A 23,955-nucleotide genomic window follows, 5' to 3' on the forward strand; every position below is an offset into this window, starting at 1 on the left:
TACATATAGCGGCTCTTTGCTCGCGCGCCTTTATACCCGTATAGCCGGTATATACATATATTTTATTTGCGCATATTTTCGCGCGGAGAGAGAGAGAGAGCGCGCGAAACACGCGCGCGCGTTACGATTAATTGAATTTTGAACGATTGCGCGCAGGGCCGCGGCGTACACTCGCGTGAGAAAGAGACACAAAAGAAAGACAGAAAACGGGTTTACGTATACGTAAGCTCGCGATATATACATTTATTATTTTTGCCGAGAAAACATCCGAAGAATTTCTTTTCAGCTGTCATTATCTTTCTATCTCGCACTCTCGTCTCTTTCTCCGCGTTGAGGATTTTGAACGACGACGACGACGACGGTCCCCGCTTGGCCCGCGTGCAGTGTTTACACGTGTATCTCTACATTATATTTTAGAATGACGCGCAGCATCAGCAGCAGCAGGAGCGTCGCAGAAGCAGCAGCAATTCTTTTCATAATTCTCATTATTATAACCCCTTAATTGCTTTAGTGCTTGGCCATGCTCGAAGCTTCGTGTATATTATATACACATACACACACAAGAACAAAAGGCACCGACATTCCGAAATTATTAGGTGCTATTTCGCGCAAAGTTATTTTACACCGAGCGAGTTCGCGCGAATGATGCCCTTCTTTATTTTTCAACTTGAAAAAAGGGTCGCTTCTCTCTTTCTCTCTCCCTCTTTCTCTTTCTCTCCAGAGAGGGAAAGACTGCTGTCTTTATAACCATATGTAAGTTGTATCTCTGAGAGGGACAGACTGCAGCCAAAAGGAGAGAAAGCTATGCTATAAAATTGCTGATTGACCCAGTGTAAACAAATGTGTCGAAATAAATGTTAACATTTTGTAACGCTTTGTAGAGCTTTAAAAAAGCTCGTACATATTTTTACTCGCTGATTTGATTTGTAATAATATTACCGATCAATCGCGAGGAAAAATTGCCGTTTATGGAAAATCGGAGCACTTCAAAGCCGCCATAAATTCCAATGTTGCATCGGCAAGCTGCAAAATTCAATAAACATGACTAATCTTTCCTTGGCCGCAAATAATGCAATATCCATTTGGAATCGGCGTTCGATTTATATGGAAAATACATTCAAACGAATGGAATTGGCAGCTATGCATTTGCAATCTTGCCATACGTAAGCGTACTCGTATATAACACGTGCAGGATTGCCGTGAGCTGCTGTTGCAAAGTACTTTTCTGCCAACTGCTTTGGCATTATTACACATAGAGAGAGAGAAAGAGAGAAAAACTCGCTCGCGCGAACAGAGAGGCTTAAAAATGTTCATACGTATATACTTACGCGTTAACATTTTGACTGAGCGGCTCGCTGCTGCTGTTGTTGCTGCACGCGCGGACGGAGGAGCGAGCGAGCGGCGCGAGACAAAGAGAAAAAGTGCGAAATGTGCAACAGCAGCAGCAGCAGCAGCAGCTCAAAAGAAAGTCCGAAGAGAGTCGTATAACGGAGAGTTGCCGAGGAGAAGAGAAGCCAGTACATGCGCAGCCCGGGTACGGGTATTCCTATATGTGTGTGTGTACATGTGTTTGCGTAAAGCTCTGAAGTTAAAACGAGGAATACGTATACACTTATACACGTGTACGTGTATTATATACATTCTGGGTTAAAGTCGAGGTGTTGCCAGCGGTGGTATTAATTGATGAGTGAGTGAGAGAGAGGTGAGAGCCCTTCTTCGCCTTCTTCGTCTCGTGTATATGCTTCTCTCGTGTCGTTTTTTTTTTCATTTTCCCCTCTGCGTCTCGCTCCCTTTGCCGATTTCTGCCTCCTCTTCTTCTTCTTCTTCTTCTCCTTTTTTTCCTTGGCTCTTTTTCTTCTTCTCTTTGCGCGTCTACTGCTTCGCAGCTCTTCTCTCTCTTCACTCGCTCGCGAGCGCGCGAACGAGTAGAGGTTTCTGTTGCGCCTAGCCGCCTGTGATTAGCCCCCGTAAGCCGCCTTCTTCGTACCTTCTCTCTCTCTCTCTCTTGCTCTTCTTCGATCTTTTCTCTCTCGCCGCGCGCTACTTGCCATACACTTGAACAACTCCTTTTCTTCTTTCTTTTTTCATCTCGTCTCTCTCTCTCTCGCTCACTCACTGCGTTGCTCCTGCCGCCTCTTCTCCGTCTTCTTCTTTATATTCTATATTGCCTCTGCTCCTGCGTATACGTGAAATGCTTATGGGCCGCGTTATGCACATACATGCACGCGCGCACAAGCGTATATTACATACAGTCTCTCTCGAACATGTACATATTGATGAGCTGCTGCTGCTGCTGCTGCTGCTGTTGCCGTGTTGCATGTGATCGTTGCACTCGGCGAGAAAATGAAAAGCCGTAAATAAACAAAAAACGAGGATGCCGCGCTCAAGTATATAATAATCGGAGTCGACCTTGCGAGGCGAGATATAACCGGCGACGGATTATTATTTTTGCAGCAGAGCACTGCAGAGACGCGCAAACGAAAGTTGAGCACAAGCTCGATTCGGCCAATCGAGAGGCATCCTTTTCTAGAGAAAAAAATTATATAACCGATAACGGAGAGATTGTCAATGCTACTAGTTAGAAGCAAATTTGTAAACTCAATGAGTGCCCGTCGAACCAATCTCTCGCATTGTAAATACATAAATATCGCCTGTAGGCGAACGTACGTTGACTATATCCTCGTCGATCTTTCTTCTCGTTGTCTCCCTTTTGACCGACTCGCATCAATTTGAGCTTCAAAGCAGTCAGTTGTCCATTTGTAGATGTATAATATATACACGCACGCGGTCTGATGCACAGTACGTTACACGCGTTATGCGCCTCATTCGAGTACACGGGGCATGGATAAATCCACTCGGTATACGTACGCGGCGTATATAATAAACTTGGACTCTCTTTGCCTCGTGCCCTCGCTGCGGACGTGTATCGGCTTTTTCTCGTTATGCTGCAAAGAGAGAGAGAGAGAAGAGTGAAGAAGGTGTCTGAAACGAGGTTCACTGCAATGAACGTATATGCAGGCCGATACTATAGGCGGCACAGCGGCGGCGGCGTATACAGCTCGTTGTACAGCCGGGCCCGGCTATGCATCCCTTTGATGCTTTGAACTCTCACCGGCGAGCGAGAGATGCGCTGCAGCTCGAGTGCAAAACTCGCAGCTCGGCTCTCGGGATCCTTTTTCTCTCTCTCTCTCTTTCTCTCCGTATGTATGCTCTATAGCAGGGCCGCGGCGAGCTCGGCGGATAATCACGCTGCAGAGCCGGAGAGCCACGCCCCGAAAAACACCTTCGCGCGAGCGCGAGCGGCTAATGCAACTCTTGGGCTGTGCGCGCTTTGCTCGGGCTTTATCCCGCCGCGCAATCTTCTCCGTATATGTGTGCAAGCCCGCGCTGCCTTATAATGCAGCCCTGTATACGTGTATCCGATCGATCGACGAATTTCGACGTGTTCGCGAGAAATTCAAGATAGAGAGAAAGAGAAGTGCGGTATTATCCATAGACGACTCTCCCGATGTATATATGGCCAGCCCAAATAGAAATTTTCTCGCTTCGAGGTATAAGAGTGCGAAGGATGTATGTACATGGGAGTGGACTCTGAAAGAGAGTGCGTAGAATTTTTTTTTATTCGTACTTATCGGTCGCTAGCCATCGACAAATTGAATATCTTTTCGCGATCGTGACACGCGCGCATGCATTATGGTGACTTTTTTATAACCACACCGACTGCGACTGACCTTTTCGATGGTGGATGAAATTCTACGATAACGCGTAGTCTATGGGTTCCTCTCTCGGTCAGCTCTCGTACTTTTACGAGGCTCTCGTGCGCCGGCTCAAGATCGAAATCTCGAGTAGCTCTCTTCGGAGCGCGTCGAAACGGGGCGAGTTTCTCGCACTTGTGCGGATCGATCGCGGCCAGCCGCAGCGCTGCACTTCTGCCAATTTTTGTGGAAAGCCACAAAACGCGTCTGACTTTTCAATTTCGAGCGACGACTACTGTCACGCCGCGTACTACGCGCGCTCAATATATAATAATTCCTTCCTTCGTGCCCTTTTACATCGTCGCGCAGCCTCTTCTGCGTATCTTTCTAAATTATCGAGCTGCAAACTTCAAAGTATCGAGAGGTGTTAAAATAAAAAAGTGTGATCGAAGGGTATGGGCTGCCCGTGCATGCCAGCCTATACGGAGCCATACACCTTTTGCTCTCACTCTCTCTTTCTCGCTCTCTCGACTCGAGCTGTAAAAGGCTGAACCTTTTGTCATAAATTCTCCGGTTCTTACGGGCTGTATACGAGACATCCTCGTCCTTGAAAAAGAATGAAAAGAGAAAGAATCTATACATGGAAGTTTATTATACACACATATAGCACAATACACACACACACTCACATACCGAAACAGCAGCAGCACCAATTCTTTTCAACGTGTTCGACGCGCGAGCTTTTGTGTAATTATTGGATTAGGAGTTTGTTTTTTATAATATAGATGATGCTCCTATATTTGAGAACTAGCGAACGAGAGAGAGAGATCAGAAAGAAAAAAATGAGAGTTGCGCTATGCGAATGAAAAAAATGCAACGTAATCGTTTATTTTATTATAATACGGCGGATGAGCCAAAAAAGTGGGACCTGCGATGCCGCACGCACACAAAAGACAACATATATGCGCGCAGATTTTGTTGAATAAATAAGCTCGAGCGTCCCTATACCAACGAGAATCCTTTTTTTATATACTTAATTGTGATGTTTATAAAAAAAATTAAATTTTTTCTTCCTACATTGCAGCTCTTAATGAAAATTTCAATTCTTAAAGTAATCATTAGCTACTGTTGTGTAACGGATTTATCGATAAATTTAATATCTAATCATCAAATGTAATAATGACAAAAATTATATCTATTTGAAGAAACATTAGTTATTATGATGGAAAATGATGACTGGACAAATTATAAACGTAATTAAACGGTGACTAATCTAAATTTCGGGAAACTAAAATCAGTCTATACAGGTGAATATAATACCAATTAATAAAGCAGTCAAACTTTTAACCGAAACAATTTCAATCGTAGCCGATATGTCCACAAGGTGAGAAAAAAATTGACTCTCCTACGGAGCACGTTGAACCATCGATATATCAATTTGAACACTCACTAGAGCGATTGATGTGTACATACGGCTGCGGGTCTATTTCGTCTTAGACATAATACGAAAACGCCATCACATTGATCTGCGCGCCTTCGACGCGATATCGCCATACATAATGCATATTTATTTGACTTCCTGAGCCTTGCGCGTGTAAACATATTAATTATATCCCACGCATACGGATTTATGAAAGGGAAAAAAATAAGAAAAAATTTACACAATCGATTAGTCACAAACAGTAATTAAATGTTACGATGCGCGTTGTGTAATATATAATATAATACCGGCTATAAATATTATTTTCGCTGCCCCGCGAATACAATCTGAGAAATACACGTATGCAATCTCGCTATTCGCGCGGCTCCTACATTTATGTCTGTACACGAAGAGCTGTTTTTGCGTTGTTTTTGCCAGCGATAGTCACTTGTCATTACGAACAGTGCGGCACGTTTGATAACTACTATCAGCGCTTGCTACGCGATATCATCATTTGTATACGTGTGCTAGACTTCTGAGAAATGCACATGTGAAAACTCCGCAGTTCGAGCGTTTTCCAAAGTTAACCGCACACAAATTTTTCGACATCTATGTAATTTTATAATACACGCACGCCGTTACACATGTAATTTATGTAAGAGAGAGGACAAAAAATTGTATGGATGGTCGAGAGGACAAAAAAATTCAAGCTCACTTCATTACATATCATTATAAAAACGAATCTTAGCTTTTTACGCTGCACGACCGTACGTGTAGGAAAAATTCACAGTTGAACTGTTTTTCCGCGTGCAGACATGACATATACACAGCCAATGTGTAACGCGGGCTCATATTTTACCGAGGTTTCGGTGAACGGTCACCAACGATCGTAAAAAAGCTGAATATGATTTTTACTTAAAAAAGAAAAAAAAAAAGAAAAAAGGCAAAATAATAATTCAGAGATTTGATGTACGAGAGAATATAATATATGTGGTTGTAAAGCACTTGAAAGAAACACGAGTTGCGATTGCAGCGGATAAGTCCCCAACGACCTTAATCTTCGCGCGGGTGCGCGACCCGTATACCCCGAATTTCAGTCTATAATTTACTCTCAATGTAAACATTACATTCATTATGCGAATTCCAAGTTGAAATATATGATTATAACACAACGTGCGGAGGAGAGAAAAGAGGTAAAAAAAAAATCGAATTTTGTCGCGGCTTTTGATCCTCGTCTGCGTGAATCGAGCCGCCTGGAGTAAAAAACGTCGCAGCAGTCCACAATCGAATCAGAAATTTCATCTTTCGTAATCGCTTTGAGTTTTTGACGAAATTTTTCTACGTCAAACGTCAATTAGTTCGATCCAATTATCGTACGAGATCCATAATAGAAAAATCTCCTCGTCCGAGAATCTAGGCGTATTTAACATTTTTTGTCGTTTCATCGTTGTACAGCATAACGAAGAGTCGTTCAGTTTGATGTCTCGAGTCGACAGTCGCGATTTTTCGATATCATTTAATAATTATCACAGATCCCCCATTTTTTCGCTGCGTCGTCCATATCTCTGATCTATGGGAATTTTTCGACACCGAAAACCCACATATATCGCGATTACAGCCGCGATCGTGGTTTTTGGGCCCTCTCGTGCCCTCGACCATAAATATAATCTTTGACGATCTTCTCACCCCGTTTGCAGCGAATAGCAACGACAGGCTAAGCGAGTCACCTTAATTTAGGGAAAGATACGAGTTAATTGATTAGCGAGAAGCGTGAATATGGCTGCGTGGAAATTAAATATTTTTCAATCCGCAGCGGCGCGCACAAGCTGCAGACGTGCACTACTGTAACAAACGAACGACAGTCACGCCATGCAGGCATAAAGCAAAAAAAATAATACACACGAGTGCGGTGGTTCCTAAGTATATTTAAGTTCGCACCTGTGCAGCGTACTCGATCTTGGCTCTATAAAGCACATATCTCGTTGGTAATAACAGACTAAAAGCTAAAAATATATCGTCCACGCGCCTGCATAATATGCAAATGGCCCAGCGTGCGCGGTGGCTATATTCACGAACGCGCCGCGCGGGCCTATACACGATAGCCGCGCGCACATATATATTTATAATCGGACGCGCGCTGCGTGTAAGGTGTGAAGAGAGAGAAGATCGAGCTGCGCACACACATTACACAGCTGCTCTGGTTGCATGGCGCGGCAGGCATTCATCGTCTCTCTAAAAAAATCGGTTGATAAAGCGCTCGTTATCGTTTCACCAGGTGACTCGAGGCCTCGCAACTTGGCACATATAACCTGCTGCTGCTGCTGTTGCTGCTGCGGCTCTGCATAGCTTAACGTAGCCCTCGCGAAGAATATAAAAACGACAGCGACGATGGACGAAAAGGCGCATCATATCTGTCGGTGTTTGGGTTCCCTCTATCGTATACACACACAGCCGCGCAGTATACGTGTGAAGCGAAAACGCTCCGAGGCATCATCATCATCGCGAGCGCTGCACTATATACATACTCATACATATACTCGTCTCTCGAGCAGAAGAAGGGCAGCTTAAAGTGTCGGTGGGCCTCTCTTTCTTTCTCTCTCTCGCTCGCTCTCTCGCTCGCCGAAAAAAGGGCCGTAACGCGTTTGCCAGCCAAACGATGTTTAGGTTGTTTGACTTGGCGGCCGAGTAGCGCTCTGTAATTATCTCGCCTCTTTGGCAAGAGAGAGAGCGAGAGCGAGAGCTCGCGAGCTCGCGATGATGCTCGTGTGCATATACTACATTCGTCTTACGGACCGCAGAGAGCGAGAGAGAGAGAGAAAGAGACGGAGGCAGAAATGAGCGGAGCGCGTTAATATTATACACCCGAAAAATCGCTTCGGTTTCTCTGCTTCTCTCTCTCTCACTCGCTCGCTCGCTCGCTCGAGCTGCAGTCTGCGGATGGTTTGTAGTTTGCGCGAGAAACACGTATATAACCGGTTTTTCTTTTTAAAGCCGAGCTGCGAATATAATAACGCACGCGCGGTACACCTCGAGTCGCGTACCTACTTCACGTTGCGACGCTCGTCGTAGTTCGCGCGCACGAGCCCGACCATTATGCATTCGGCGATCCTCGAGTATGTTTAACGCGCTGCAGCCCCCGAGAAAGAGAAAGAGAGCCAAGGACCTCTGTGCTCGATCGTCTTTGTTTATTGTTGCGTGACAATTCCTTGGCGTCTTAAACACACAACGAGTCGACTCGCGCTCCTTCTCACATAATCTCCAACGTGTGTGCATATCTCTTCGGAAGACTCGGTTTTATGTATCGTGCCGTATAGCTTACGATATATGTGGTAGCGATCGGTTGCGCTTCTGCGTCCAGGACCCAGCTTTGAATACGATGCTTTATTTCCTTACGGCAATATGAAAAAGCGAAGAATACACTTTAGAAGATTATTTGGGGGGATCAAAGAACGAATCGGCCTTTCTGAGATAATAAGCCTCAAATGATTATTTAAGGAAAGTAGTATGCGACGTTAATCATGAACAAATATCAAACATATTTGTGCACAATTTTAAACGATCTTTCAGCTTTAAAAACATTGTATTCATAAATTTGGATGTATTAATGTTGGATTTTACTCCACTGATCATGCTGGGGTAATACTCATATAGTACCGGGCAAATCTCATATGAGTAACAGTTTATTACCAAGACCATTCATTTTTGCGATATTACACCAAGACCAATGCAATTATAAGCATACAAATGCAAATTAAGTTTCCTATACGTGTAATGTAAATCGAGTTTTCTTTCATTTTTTGTCTCTAGCTATACTCGCGTGCGGGAGGATCTCGCTCATTATCCTGGGGGGTGCGCGCGGCAGCGACTTTTCCGTGTGAGCAAATAGACGATTTACCTGCGCGTAAGCGAGTTTATTTATAGGACGTATAGCACACATACACTCACATAAATATCTATTCATGTATATATACTGTGTACAGGCCGAGTGTATCGCCGCGCGCCATCTTCAAGCTTGGCTAAGCGCAGAAGCCAGGCTACCCGCTCTCGTCTACGAGCCGCGCCGACGTTTATAATTATAGCCTTTCAACGAGCTGAGCCGCGCGCGCGCGCAAACACAAGCGAGTTGCTACATTCCCTGGAAAATTTGTGCGCACTTGGCAATTTTTATTGTAAAACTTAGACACACACACACACACACACGTGAAGCCCACTGCTTTCACACACACACACACACACACGTACATAGACACGCGGGCAAAAGTCAACACTCGCGAGCAATAGAGAATCTCGGCTCGTCGGAGGAACGAGCTCGAGTCGCTCCTTGTTGATGAAATATTCATTTCTACAAGCAGTTGCGACTGTGTAGCAGCGTTAACATATTCCAGCACTGCTTCTCTCACTCTCTCTCTCTCTCTCGCTCCTTTTCTCTTTGAAGTGTACTTAGTGCATTGTGTATGTACATGCAATAATGTTTGTGTACTTTGTAACAATTCGAAGAACGTAATTATATCATAGTTGCTTTTAAATACTTTAATAAAATACTTTACAAGCTCGAGTTAAAATATTTCAAAAGGATAGAAAAAATTGAGATGCTTGTAAAAAAATATTGAAAATTTTCTAATTCATTCAACTACTTTGAGTAAATTAGTGATGAAAATCATTTTCATTCTATTGATCAAAAAATGAAATTGTAGTTAAGATAATAACTATACGGGTTTAAGAAACCTGAAGCTTTTTGAAACATGAAATTATATAAAGATTTTATTGTCCCGTCACAAACACTCTGTGCTGATTTAGATAAGCTTATCATAGATACATCTTCCAAAGAACGCAGGCAATTAAAAATTAAGTAATCTTCGATTCTTTAAAAGAAACGTATTCCAATGAATGCAATCATTACACGGAATTCAGATACTTAAATATCCATCAGTGATGGTCTGACATATATTTTTATTTGTATGTCGCAGAAATCAAGAGATTAGTAGCCATGCTGAAGTAGAGTCTGGCAAATGTATAAAAAATGTTGCATTGAAAGCTTACTAATCGATTTCTCGAGCTCACGCTTCGGCTTCTTTCGAGAATTTTTTTACGGAGGCAGCTCGACACTTTTAGCAAAGGGCCCACTGCTTGTCGTTTTCGGTAAGGGATCATCAACCAGTCGAGCGGAGCTGGGCTCAGATATATATAATATAATAAGGCGCGCCTTTGACTTTTCGCTTTGGCGAATCAAGAGCCATGCCGAGAAAGAGAAAGACCACCCGACGATGTTTAGACTGACCATAACATTTCAAATTTGAACGCGAGCTCGATACTACCGCCAAGCTGACTTTTTTTACCCCTCTTGGGCCGCAGCGGCGCGTTCGAGCTTGCGACTGTATTATGCTGGCATACATGGCTCATCGCGTGCCGACATCAATTTTCAGAATACACAAATTTTCGGCCTGCCGAGAGTGCTTATATATACCGGCACGTATAATATTGTGCACACAGAGAGAGTAGAGCGCAGAATAAATAAACACTCGTCGTAGTTGTCGTCATTATATGCGCCCAAACAGGATCCGTGAGCTCCGAAATTACGCGAGGGACCTGCGAGCGGCTTGTGTGTTGGTGTGTTTGTCTGCCGTTGTGCATGTCGTCCGACACTTTTCGCGTGATGAATAGGACGTGCCTTATACAAACACGTAATTCAAAAGCTCGGAATGTCGGGACCTCTTTTCGGTCATTTTATAAATATTATTATATATATAATGTTCGGACAATCGTGCAAGCAAATACCTGTAATAGTAAAGTGAAATGAAAAAAAAACGAAATGTGACGCGTCCCTTGTTGATTCTGCGGAGTACCAATTGCTTTGAGAGTTCAGAAAATGATTAGTTCCAATCGTGAGGAGCACGCGATTATTCTCGACTTCGATGTCAATGTTCAGGATATTGTAATATATATTATGTGGCTAAGTTACATCATCAAATTGCTTCACACCAAATTGTTTTACTGTGGTTAAATTCATAAAGTTGCGGCCGAGACTTTTGTAAGCGCAATTGACTTTGGCGAGTGTCCGACGGGGGATTCTCAGGCACGGTCAATTAATAGCTATCGATGAAAATCACATGTTTTTAGAGCGGTTAATTGATCACACAGTCAAAAAAATGTATGTAAAAAAAAGCAGTTGTAAAAAAAATGTTCCATAGTTGTAAATTCATTCGACTATCGCAAATCAAGGCTTGTTGAAGGCATTACGTACACCCGCGTTTTATTAGCAATATACCCTTGAAAGTGGATCCGATGTTTATAGCTAAATTATGAAAATTTCGTCGGAAAATTGCAGTATAAATTACAGAAAGTAGAAGGTCGAAGATCGTGCTGTGCGCAGAGAAACGCGAGCTGCACGCACGAGCGCCAAAGATACTCATTCGGAAGCCGATGCGACGGCATCTGTGTACTTATAGGATAGCCTCGAGCTTAGTGGCGCTGTATACATGCGTACTTGGGCATCTCTCCAGTTTCGCAAGCCCATGAGCATGATAAGCCTATGACTATCATTACACAGGATATTTTGAAATTTCAGAAAAAATAATAGAAATCGAGTTCTTCGATGTATATTTAAAAACTTTGTTATAAATATCATACTTTGAATCAAAGAGAGCTTAAAAGATAGCTAAGAAAATTTTAAAAATCGCATAATCAGATTCTAGTTTAAATAACGGGTAATACAAAATTCAATACTTCGTTTGTTATCTGTTCTTGAAAAAAGTAATGAGAGCTTGCACGTAGGGGAAGAGTCATGAACTCGAGATGAATTTTCAAGACAGGATACAGCCGAGAAGCAGCGATGTGTATTAAAATTTTACTATTGGCTATCTCTCTCGCACACACGTAAGAACATGCTGGAACGTCCTCTATTACACATTATATTATAAAGCTTATACGAGAGCGAGAGTCGAGCAAGAGACGCGCGTACAGTCACCCATAAATCCCTTCTGCGAGCGCGACAACGAGAGTTAAATGGGCCTCACTCGAGAGAGAGAGAGAGCAGGAGAAGCAAGAGAGGCGAGCATTTCTCATCGTAATTTATGAATTATTATTTAGCAATGTAATGCGCGAGCTGCTGCGGCCTCTTCTCTGCATCGTGTGTGTTTGTGTGCATGCATGCATACAACACGACACACGCATTTGCACTATAAGTCTCATAATCCACTGCGAGAAAACGTAAACATAGCCAAGTCGGGGCTTTACCTATGCTGTACCGTATACTATTGTTATTATTGTCGCTTACTTAACACAGGGCTGACCCCTATTACGCTGCATTTATACCGTCATGTCGTTGCAGAGTTAAAAGCCCTTATACAGTGTACACGCTCATACATACACGAAGACGAGGTAGGAGAAAAGAGTCGCCTATAGCGGGCGGATATGTATATGTGCACATATGTATGGTATATATAACACACATATATTTATAAAGAGAGCCGCGCGCGCGCATGGGGCGCAGCTAATGCCCATCGGGCCCTTGAAGCGGTAATATGGCTTTTGTACGCTCGATACACACACACAAACACACATGCGAGCACACATTTGAACATGCGCTTATTAATTATTTTTACCTCGACGTATATGCTCGCGTCCCAGGGAAGCTCGTAACATTTATTCATGTGTTTATACATATAACATATATTATTCATATACGAATCATCAAAACGAATGCAAAACGAGAAGGAAGAAAAAGAGGACAAGAAGAAACGCGTGTGCGAGCGCAAACGCGGTGGCCGTAAATATGTATTAAAGCCGCGGCGCAAGAGAGAGAGAGAGATGAATCGACGCGATGTAATTAATAAAACAGAGGTGCAAATTGAGTTGGAATAATTTTACGGCCGCCGCGTATTTGTATCTCTCGAGCAGCGGTGTGAATAATACAGTTAATACATTAATATATATACGGACCGATTGATTTATCTTCTTTGTTTGGCGTATACGTATAATACCGAATCACTCGGTGTGCTTCGTAATCGCGAGGGATCAATTTTTTCTTTCTTTCTTTTTTTTTCTCATTTTGAAATATAATTTCATTTAACTGCCAATCATGCTCTTGGGCGTTATGTATATGGATAGGAAATTTTGTAATTGTGCTATTGTTAATTGCACATGTGTGTATAACAGATTTCAATGAGCGCGTATATCGTCGATGATGAAATAAAAACTCGTAGTCCCGAACATTAATTTTCATTAGACGAGAAAGTCGATATATATGCTCACTTGTCGCGATATGTATCGGTGGATTCATATCAAATCAAATATAATTACGATCGGTACTCTGCATGAAATATATGTATCTGTAGCCGCTATAAATAAGAATGAAAACCAACCCAAACATAACGAATAATTGTTGATAAAAATCCTTTCTCTCTCTTGTTTTGAGCAGAGTTTCGCACGACATAGACATTTTAGCGCGTGTGTGTATCATCCCACTCAATATGTGCTGTAAGCATCGATCAAAAAAGGAACGCAGAACGAAAGAAAGAGAGAGAGAGCGCAAAATCTCCCGAGCCAAACTAGACTCTCGTATTACTGCCTATTGGTAAGTACGAAGGGTATAAGTATACACAGACGCGCGCGGCTCGCTCGAGAGGAGCCTCTCGGTAATAGCATCGCTGATACATGCCGCTGCTTTTGATACACGAGCGGAGCGCTTTCATCTCTCGAGTACCTCGTTGGCTATCAGCCTCTATCTTTCTCTTTCGCGCACATATTCCTCCACCTCCTCCTCTTTATCCTCCTCCTACTTCGTAATCTCAATCGGGAAATCGTCGTGCGATGCTCGTCGTGGCGCACTTGACTATGTGTGCACGAGTGCACATATATACGCGAATCGCATGTACGTGTGTGTGCATGTGTGTGTGCTGTGTACGTATGGATAGAGTATACTTAAATGATATATGGATAGAGTATACTTAAGGCCCTAAGGGTCGGTTCGCGCTCGACGAGAGAACTATGCGCTCGTATACTCACGCCACTGAAGCGAGAGAAAACGATCGAACGAACGAGCTAAGGGGCAACGAGGACCCTTTACCCGGAGAAAAGGAAGGGGTTTCGTATACACATATACGTAGGAGAGAAAGAGAGAGAGAGAAGCGGGACCGAAGGGCCCTTAGCGTATAATTACGAGTAACTCAGGCACATTTGCGTTGATCCGACACCTTAAAGATAGCATTTAGCGGCCTCTTTCATCTCCGCGGCAAACAAACCAATTTATACTACAGGGCCCCGCGTTCGTTCGTTCTTTCGTTCGCTCGCTCGTACATACAGCACATCCAGTATATACACTGTGCATCGGATCGTCTTCATGAAAAAAGAGAGAGAACAAGAAAGAGAGAGAGAGAGATGGAAGGGGGGAGGGGAGAGAAAGCCCAAGCAGCCGAATCGACCTGGCCCCGCCCAGCGGCGGGCCCATTTGACTCCCACTCGACGAGCGATTTCCGCGTAACCCGAGCAGTGGGAGAGGGGAGATGGCCGCGTCCCTCGTCGAATGGAGTGGGCTTCTTCGTCGCACATGTACGCTGCCAGCTTATGTATTTACATTTTCGTAGCTCGCGAACCTTTTCTAAGTGTACACGCGCTCGCGTCAATTTCAAACGCTGACACGCTTGGGCGCGTGCTTATGTACTTTTGCGGAGCTTCGAAAAGCGTTTGACTTGTACCGATGACGGGGATTGTTGTTGCATTAAACACGTGTCTTTGTCTGTGAGCTTACGGGAGGATGATAACGAGACGAAGAAAAAAAAGAGTTATATCCAAAGAGGTGCATTACGTATGACCACTGATGGGTTTGTTTGAGTTGAAACAGACTCGAGCGTCGAAAGTTAATCGGTTCACGATCGCAGTGTGTTTGATACTACGAGGCTACCAGCACGCATAATACAGTTTTAATAATATCATGTTGCTTTTTGATGAGATTTCGTATAATCTTATCGTCTACCATTTAGTAAATTATATCATAAAATATCACGCGATAAAACTCGTTAAAATAATTTCAACTCGACCCAATATCACGTGCTTCATTTTTCAAGCTCAAAAAAATTCTCGTATCGAAATGCTTTGATATTGGATTTGAAAGATTCGCTACCTTATTAGTGCTTTGACTTCGGCGTGTGCGTTCGAAAAAAATATACGCGCGCCTCGCGCACAATAAATCACTCTTCAAATTGAACTTTACCACGCGCCGTTATACAGACACACATACACATTTATTCTTTGTCAAGCTCAGGCCGCTCAATAGAAAAAATCCATCATTTTCATGAATGAGCGTCGGATATTTTATTATGTACGAATAAAATCCCATAAATATTCTATCAAAGATTTCAACCTTTGTGGGTTATTTATCCCTGGGATAACTTTTCTTGCCTGTTAATGCGCATGTATATCATAGGTTTGTGTATGTAAACGCTCAGGTTCGATGAACTCTCATATTGTGTTTATCCTGGCAATCGGGGCATATATGTGCGAGTATACATACACAGCACTGCACATAAGTAGGGAAAACATAGCCCTGTTCACGTGTATAAAATATATAGCAATTGTAATTGCACACTATCATGCAGTTCGACAAACGTTCACTTGCCTATCGTACGTTATAACGAGCCTCGCTTTTGTTCACACAAATCCAAGCGAATACACACACACAAACGTGTACCGACTCAAAGAAAGACAGATACAGACAGACAGACGCAGTGGTAACAAGATTACTACTTATAACACTGGCAAAGTTACAAGACCTCGTTATCCGTATGGATGCAAGTACACGCGGCAAATTAAACATGCAATAATACCTTTGAAAAAAGTGTCATTTCGGCTATGTTGCGCCTATGCGTACTTATTATATATCTATAAATATAAGTACAATGGAATATATTATGAAAAAAAAGGAAATAAAGTCGAGTCGCCAAAAAAGCGCGTCGGTAGTTGTGTTGGATATAGTAGCCGCGCGCGCGCGAGCTCCGCGTAATTACAGCAATAAATTGTTATTTAAAAGATAATTTACGAGGCGAAATATAACGTTTAGAAAGAGAGAGAGAGAGAGAAAGAGAGCGACGGACGGACGAATGAACGAGCTCGTCCGGGGCATGCATAAAAAGTTGCCTTGACGCGCGCGCTCACGTTACAGCACAGCACACGTATACACACATACAGGGGGAGTCTTTGGAATATGTTTTATGTACCTCCCGGCATTCACGCCTCGTTTATTTGCATTCCCCTCGGGGAGATCTGCTTTGTATTACAAGATCGGCATCATCGCCGCGGCACAGCCGTCTCTCGAGTGAGTGCGAGTGTCTGTTTGTGTGTGTGTGCGTGTGCGTGTGCCTCTGCTGCAGCTCAAAGTTGCGCCGATCTCAACGCGATGGCGGATCATATCCTCTCGCTCTGTAGATATATTTTGCTCTTTTGCTCAGCAATACCGCGCTAGGTTTGTTTTTGCGCTGCAAGGAAACTCTCGAATAGTTCAGGATATTTTCTTGGAAAATAATTGCAAGGAAATCACAAGAAATATCCTTTGAAAGAAGAATGCCAATAATATGTGTATCGATTTCTCCTTTACGACGCTCCAAATCATATATTGATACAGCTCTCGAGAGCCGTGATTATATATTTACAGAATGTGCTTAGTGATACAATATATATAGAGCGTGTCGATCTCTACCGCAATTACCGCGGTATGTCATTTTGTTATAAGTATACTTTCCAAAAAAATAATCGCGCAGAGACAGAGAGAAAGAGCCGAAAAGAATGACAGTTAGAACAAGCAATTATCTTGCAGTGATGCGAACTAATTGGTCCTTTTCAACTATCATGGTGTCATCATTGCCCCGTTGTTTCTCTTTGATCCAAAAATTTTTCCTCCAGCGAAAAATGCAACCTCACATTCCGAGTCTCGTCGATCGGTCTTTTATGCTGTGCTAACACTTATCATTTGTATAATATAGAACACGTGCACATACTTGTCAAGACGTTCAAGCCACCCGTGGTGAGCTTCAACGGCGGTGACATTACATGGGTAAACACATTTATATATGTGTGTATCAATTTACTGCCAGTGTGCAAGGACAGTCGCAGACCTCAGAAAAGAAAGAGAAAAAAAGACGATCACGCAAAACTCGACGTTGGAGCACAGGCCAAGCCGTGCGCGTTTCACACCTCGCGCACTCTCGCAGAGTATGCTCATGTGCGGCACAAAGTCCACGATGATCGATGCTGCGAATGTTTATATAAGCATGCTACACAGCGTCCTGCACCCTTTTTGTGGCCGCCTCATTACGTAACGTTTAAATTTAGAGCGTCGTTTGAATGGCGACGAATTTTTTTTCTTTTTTTTTTTTTTGTTTGTTACAAACTTGATGTTTTACGATCGTGCGGTCAATGTTTTATATAATAGAAAGTCCTAAACGCGTCTTATACAGTTAATAATTTCATATAGTCATAATTGATGCGCGTGCGTCTAAAAGTCATTTGGCGTATATCTTACGATACGCACATGCCAGAAGTTATATAAAACTAATATTATATTATACTGTCAGACGCTTATGCGTTAGTCAACTTTTATAAAATATATAGCACATAATGTTATAAATATGAAGAAGAGCGTTTCGTTGTGCAACGATACGATTAAATGACCTGTGGTGCGCAAATTACGATTAGATACATTCGCAGTCACGATTCAATGACACACTCACGCGGGGGGACCTGGTGGAAGAGCGGCTGAACTTACATCGAGCATCAATCACAATACAAGGTAGCACGTGCTGAAAAGTTAAATTCAAAGTGAACTGCTCGTTACTGTGAAAGCACACATATAATATTTTTCGAATAATAATTATTTGTTTACATGATTAAAGAATATATTATACAAACTATTAAAATACGTATACAGATAATTGAAATCAATCATGGCAGCTGTGATTTCTATAGAAGGTCCAGTAGTGGTCTTGTGGTGACATTGATTATTATCGCGATCATGATTTCAACGCTTCCGAAATAATTGAATAAAGTATAGCTGATTTCAGATCGGACGATTAATTGTAAAGATTCAAAGAGTGCATCCGCTTCCTTGTCGTCTTTTTCTTTTCTCTTTTGTTTATTGGCACAGTTTCAAAAAAAGTAAAAAAAAGCAGCAACAGCAGTCCAGTGGCATATGCGCGCGGTGGCCCATTCGTAAATCGACCGCACATGCACACGAGACCACAATTTCAATAGCCCAGTATGTACAATATACGCGTATAAAATGTAAGTGCGACTAAAAGCGACATTAGATGCGCCTCGGTTATAATGCGTGACTCGTGGAGTCAGTAGCCGGTGTATAATGCGAATTGTGCTCCGAAGAGTTGAATGATCAGCCACTTCCGACTTATTTGGCGCCTTTCGACGCATGTTTATATGCATCTTGAGCACACACATTAAGCATATAAAACAGCATTTCAACTCGTTGTCGTTGAGAACATTACGATAATTTTTATGTAAAACATTCGAAATTGACAAAAACAGTGAAATTATATACCTGGAGCATCGTACGATTTTTTTCAATTATTTTTACAAATTCACTTTACCGTTTTCAACATATTCATAAAACTTAATGTTATAAATATATTTTTAATTTTATGGCATATTCTTGTCTAACGTCCCTTATGACAACAAAAAATATATTAATTATTTTTAGAGATAATAAAATCTGTATAAACAATTAAGCATATATCAAAACGGTAGAACAAGAATATCGTAAGTCTTCCAATTCAAGTTAAATTGTATGAATAATTGCACACGATTGTTTGCTATTATTTTGATGTTAACCATATGGTACTGAATTTATCAATGATATTAGCGAAATCCTTGGCATTGCAAGTAACTACAGATGAGCTTTCTCTCGTACGACAGTAGCACGGCGTCTATTCCGGAAGAGAGCGTGCATGTATACGAGAGTCGCGTACACGACACCGAGCATTTATATATGCGTGTATGTTATTTGCGAGTTGCTATACAGAGTGAACCTTGCGTACATATACATGCTACATCCTGCGCTGTATCATGCATATATGCGAGAATAAGAGCCCGCCTAGTAGTACCCGCCTATAGTCTAATGGCCATGCAAAGTAAGCGATTATGCCCGTACTTTGTCCATGCTCGGCAATACTTTCTTTTCGCCAGGCTGCCGTGCTTCTTCTTTACCCACTTTTTTATTTTTATTTTATTTCGTTTCTTTTCTTCATCTCCGATATAGCTTCGCGTTTTAATCTATTTTTTTGCGTCATTTAACTCCCGCATCCATGTATGCATTATATGTATGACTATTATTTAGACGATAACAGATGCGCGTTAGCGGTGCGAGCTGTACACATGCAGTATACATACACGGTCGGAAATGGCTCTACGGAAGCGTTTATGACTCGACTTTGCGGCGGCAGTACGTATTGCCGAGGCGAATTTTTCAATTGCTCGCGTACACCGATGCATTTTAACGCTCCTGTATCCTCCTTCTGGTATCATTTTTTTTTCTTATTTTTTTTCATATCTACGTGCGGCATTATATATCGTATACGTGATTTCATTCGCGATGCGTTCACATTACAATAATACATAAATCCTTTTTGAAATAAATAAAGACTCGAAGGATGATCGACGCGAAACCACTACTGCCGCGCTATCGCTTTTTCTCATATACATAAGAGTTGCACACTGTATAATATATAAATTGAAAAGCAAATCGCACGCGCGCCCCGCAGCCGATCGTGTACACACGATCGGTGCCCTGAGAACTCGATTCGTACGTTTATACGCGCGTATATGGGCAAAAGTTGAGAAACCGCTACTACCGCTTCGAAGCATAATACAACAGCGGAAAAAAATCAACCAAAAAAAGAGAATAAGAAAAAAGAAGCGAAAGTTCATCGATAAACTACACATTATAAGCGTATAATGCACTGTGAGCAGCTCCTCGTAACCGCATTCATGAGGTCCAAACGATACATTTTTAAGCGCATACGCATATCCGATAATGACATTCGCATGCTCTCCGCTGTAAAAGGTATACACACACGCACACACATTTTACTTTCGTGTAAACGGAAAACAGTGTGCGCAAGGATCGGGAGCTAATATACATCCTGCAGTCGCGATTCGTGGCTCGCAATCGCGCACAAAAGCGCGAAAAAGAAACGACGTGTGTTGGCTTGTATGCTCGACGCTCAAGCCACAATTCTTCAAAAACATACACTCGCATAGGTACACACATTGTGAGTCATGTATTAAGCTCCATATATAGACCGCAAAACGTGCATGCCAACACAAAGTTTCGCTCGTTCTCGTATATACAAATTTACAAATTCATATCTTTTTTCGCATTATGTTATCGAGGAAACGACGAATTACACGCGTGTACGTTTTGTTCCCCCATTTTTGTTTTCGATTGAAAAAATATACTCCAATATATATACTAAGGTACATATTACCATTAGTACAAATACTTTGCAAATGTTGCATATTATTGTACACATTAGAAGATGTATCGTTGACCGCACTTTCCGGCGACGAGCACATCCCCATGTGTACGTGCCGAATAGGTCTTCTCGGTTGCGTGACGAGCAGAGTGTATAAAAAGGAAAAGGGTTTTTTTTCATATACGATTGACTCTGGTGATGGGTGTACACGCTAGAGTACACGTACAGAACACGAAAAAACGAGAGGAAAGAACTGCATATAGGGAAAAGTTGTTGACATGCGAGAGATCTATCCTGTAATTACTGTTATTGAAAGACTCTTGCGTCTCGCGTACACATATCGAGATATTCGCACTAAAGCTGTATGTTGCATCTCGTTTGCAAGTAAAAATATAAATAGGTAGTATACTTGTAACTATGCACATACATCTCTTTTTCTATCTCTCTTAGCCTCTTTCATTTCCCTTTTTTCAGTTCCGCCGCCACCACCGATGCTGCTGCTGCTCGAGGCTTCCTTTCGCGTGTGAGATCTCGCACCTTCGTTTCGCTCCTTGCTGTTTTCCACTGTATTATAAATGTACCTTACAATTTTCTCGTCGCTCGATTGAATTCTACCGTGATCACACACACGTACATAGGCACAGTGAGCGCAAAGAAGCCGAGAGAAAGAGAGAAGAAGAAACACGCAGTATTATAAGATCTGTTTCAATTAGAGACGCGCGCGTGCTTTGATTGATTGTCGTTTTCCTCTCCTGCTGTGTGCTTCGACTACCCACCGTACATACCTATACATAAAATATACAACGACGCGGCTTCTTTTCTTTTTTGCTCTCGCACCGACACGATATGCTGCTGCTGCCACTAGCCGCTCGTTTAATGAATTTAATGCGAATCGTTGGGTAATTTGTGTCAAGAAAGTGTGTATATAAATCCAAGTTTGATTTATCAATATATTTATACGCGCAAAAGTGCAAATGTACTTATACGTCTGCTAGTACGGGATGTGCATTGCGCACGCGTGTCGTTTCTACCGACCGATTAAAGTAAGTAATAAGCTCGAGAGAGCGATGATGATGATAATGATGATGGTGATGATGATGAGGTTGCTTGTGATAATAATAATAACAATAACCAGTAACTATAGTGCATGTATGCATGGGTATTCGAACTACTATTTCATTATTGCTGCATGTTATATACCCAATGGAATTTGGATACATACACTACGAGAATTTCTGTCTATAGCAAGCTTTTCAGTAGCCACATCGAGCACCTAATTAAGTCTGAATGTTAAGTTTAGATGCCAAAAATAAGTTTGCAACTATCTAGAGGCAACAGGCAAGCTTCTAAACCTTGCCTGTAGTGAGATATAGATTTTACGATGTACTGTTTATCATGACGTGCCCTGCCATCTTCTCTAGGCTAATAAGACAATTTTGAGTGTTTATTGATTTATTTTGTAGTCGACCAGTGTCAAAGTCGCTTCGTGAGGCTCAGGCAATACTACTCAAAAGAGAGAACAAAAAAAGCACAGGGAATAGCAATTAACAAGTATGAATATTTAAGTTACCTGGAACCTTACATGTATACCAGAAGGTAAAATTAATACTTTTTTTATTAGCATTTAAAAAATAATTTAACATTAATTAATTGAACTTTAATTTTTAGCTCCAAAAAACCAACTAAAGCTGCTATCAAATCAAATTCTTCTGATAAGGTAGAAGATGAGAGGGTACTAAAGGAGAGGATAGAAGAGTCTATTGCAGAATTGCCTCAAACTTACCAGACTTCCCAGAACAATAACAACTTGTTGGACGTTTATGAAACAGTTTTAAATGTATCATCACCGCCTGTTCTAGAAGAATATTCAGATACCGAACAAACTCAATCTAACAAGTCAACTGAAGTTACTGATAAGTCAATTGAATACATACGTAAGGTGAATATATTTTATAGTATGGTAAAAGAGAGAGTCATGGACATTTCTTCAAATGACAAAAAATTCCATTACTTTTTCTACCAATAAGAGCAAACTTTACAAAGTTGCAAATTCGAGCATTTAGTTGAGCAGTAGCTAAGATAACAACTCAAGCAATTGCTAATGCTAAAATAAAATTTCGATAAATTCTCATCACTTATTTTAGTAATATTACTCAATGATTGAACTCAATGATTGATTTGTCGCATGCTTCAAAGCTTTTGCCAATGGCATTAGAAAATAGAAAGAATTTGTGAAACGATTTCAAAGGCATTGTTGAAAAAGCAAATGATTAGCGGGTAACGGGGGTATAAATTGCAGACTTAGAAAAAAAGAATAATAAGAATAAAATCCTTTTATTATGCGAACTGATACGATGACTTACGAGGCCGAATGTAACGCGGAAGCAGGTTGCTTCCCAGGTGAAAATAGTATGTCAGATCTGACTCCAGATCTGGCATCCAGATCTGAAGTGACTGTATTGCCTTTAATTAATTAAACAATAACTTTATTAATAATTAAAATTTTATAACAAATTTAGTTATATTTTAATAATCACATCGATAATACCTTTAAGAAAAATTCCTACAATATTTAGGTTTCTGATAATGTGAATTTAAATTGATTCAACAACTTTTATTATTAAGATTTATTATGAAATTTTAATTATTAATAAACTTATTGTTTAAATAATTGAAGGCATTACAGTCACTTCAGATCTGGTATCAGATCTGATGTCAGATCTGGTGTATATTTGTCAGATCTTATACCAGATCTGATGCCAGATCTGGAGTCAGATCTTACATACTATTTTCACCTGGGTTGCAACTCTGTGGTGTGTGTAATCGCTTACTTAATGCTAAAACTTTGCTTTTTCTCTTTTAGTTTCCAAAAATTCGGCTATACACCACCTAACGGTAACTCACCAACTACTCACGCATGCTTGGAAAAAAGAGCCAAAATTCATTGAATTTCCGATAGTACTTGTCTTAGATCTCAATACATTTAATTTTTGTATTTTTCAGGCATGAAACATTGCTTTTAATACCAGTATTAAAATTAAATTTCATAAAATAACAGCAATATTCAAGTTTTTACTTGTAAATTCACGTATTGGTTACATTTATTTGTTGTATATTTACATTAATTTTAGTATTGATTACTTGGGTTTGCTTTTTTTATTATTTAAATATCGCATGAACTTAAAATTTGCCGTTACTCGTGCCATCATCCCTCCCTTTCAATATTGAAATTCATTCAATAAGGATAGGATCTCCTCTTAACACAAAGCGAATATAATTCAAAAGAATGAAAAATATCGCAAAATAGCGCACGAGTTATTCGAAATTTTCTGAAAAGTGAAAATTCTGAGTGTGAACTATTGTAGTA

The 23,955-nt window shown here is 41.3% G+C and overlaps 1 protein-coding gene across 1 annotated transcript in view; it reads left to right on the forward strand.

Moving 5' to 3' along the window:
• LOC106655683 (putative inorganic phosphate cotransporter) overlaps nt 1-23,597 on the forward strand; it is a 47,820-nt gene extending 24,223 nt beyond the window's left edge. The window contains exons 5-7 of the mRNA XM_023460526.1: nt 22,052-22,184; nt 22,257-22,527; nt 23,592-23,597. Coding sequence (XP_023316294.1) covers nt 22,052-22,184; nt 22,257-22,527; nt 23,592-23,597 — 410 coding nt within the window. The remainder of the gene's footprint in view (nt 1-22,051; nt 22,185-22,256; nt 22,528-23,591) is intronic.
• The last annotated feature ends 358 nt before the right edge of the window (nt 23,598-23,955 follow it).

This window comes from Trichogramma pretiosum, unplaced genomic scaffold, assembly GCF_000599845.2.
Source record: "Trichogramma pretiosum strain Unisexual culture from Peru unplaced genomic scaffold, Tpre_2.0 scaffold5, whole genome shotgun sequence".
Taxonomy (NCBI): domain Eukaryota; kingdom Metazoa; phylum Arthropoda; class Insecta; order Hymenoptera; family Trichogrammatidae; genus Trichogramma; species Trichogramma pretiosum.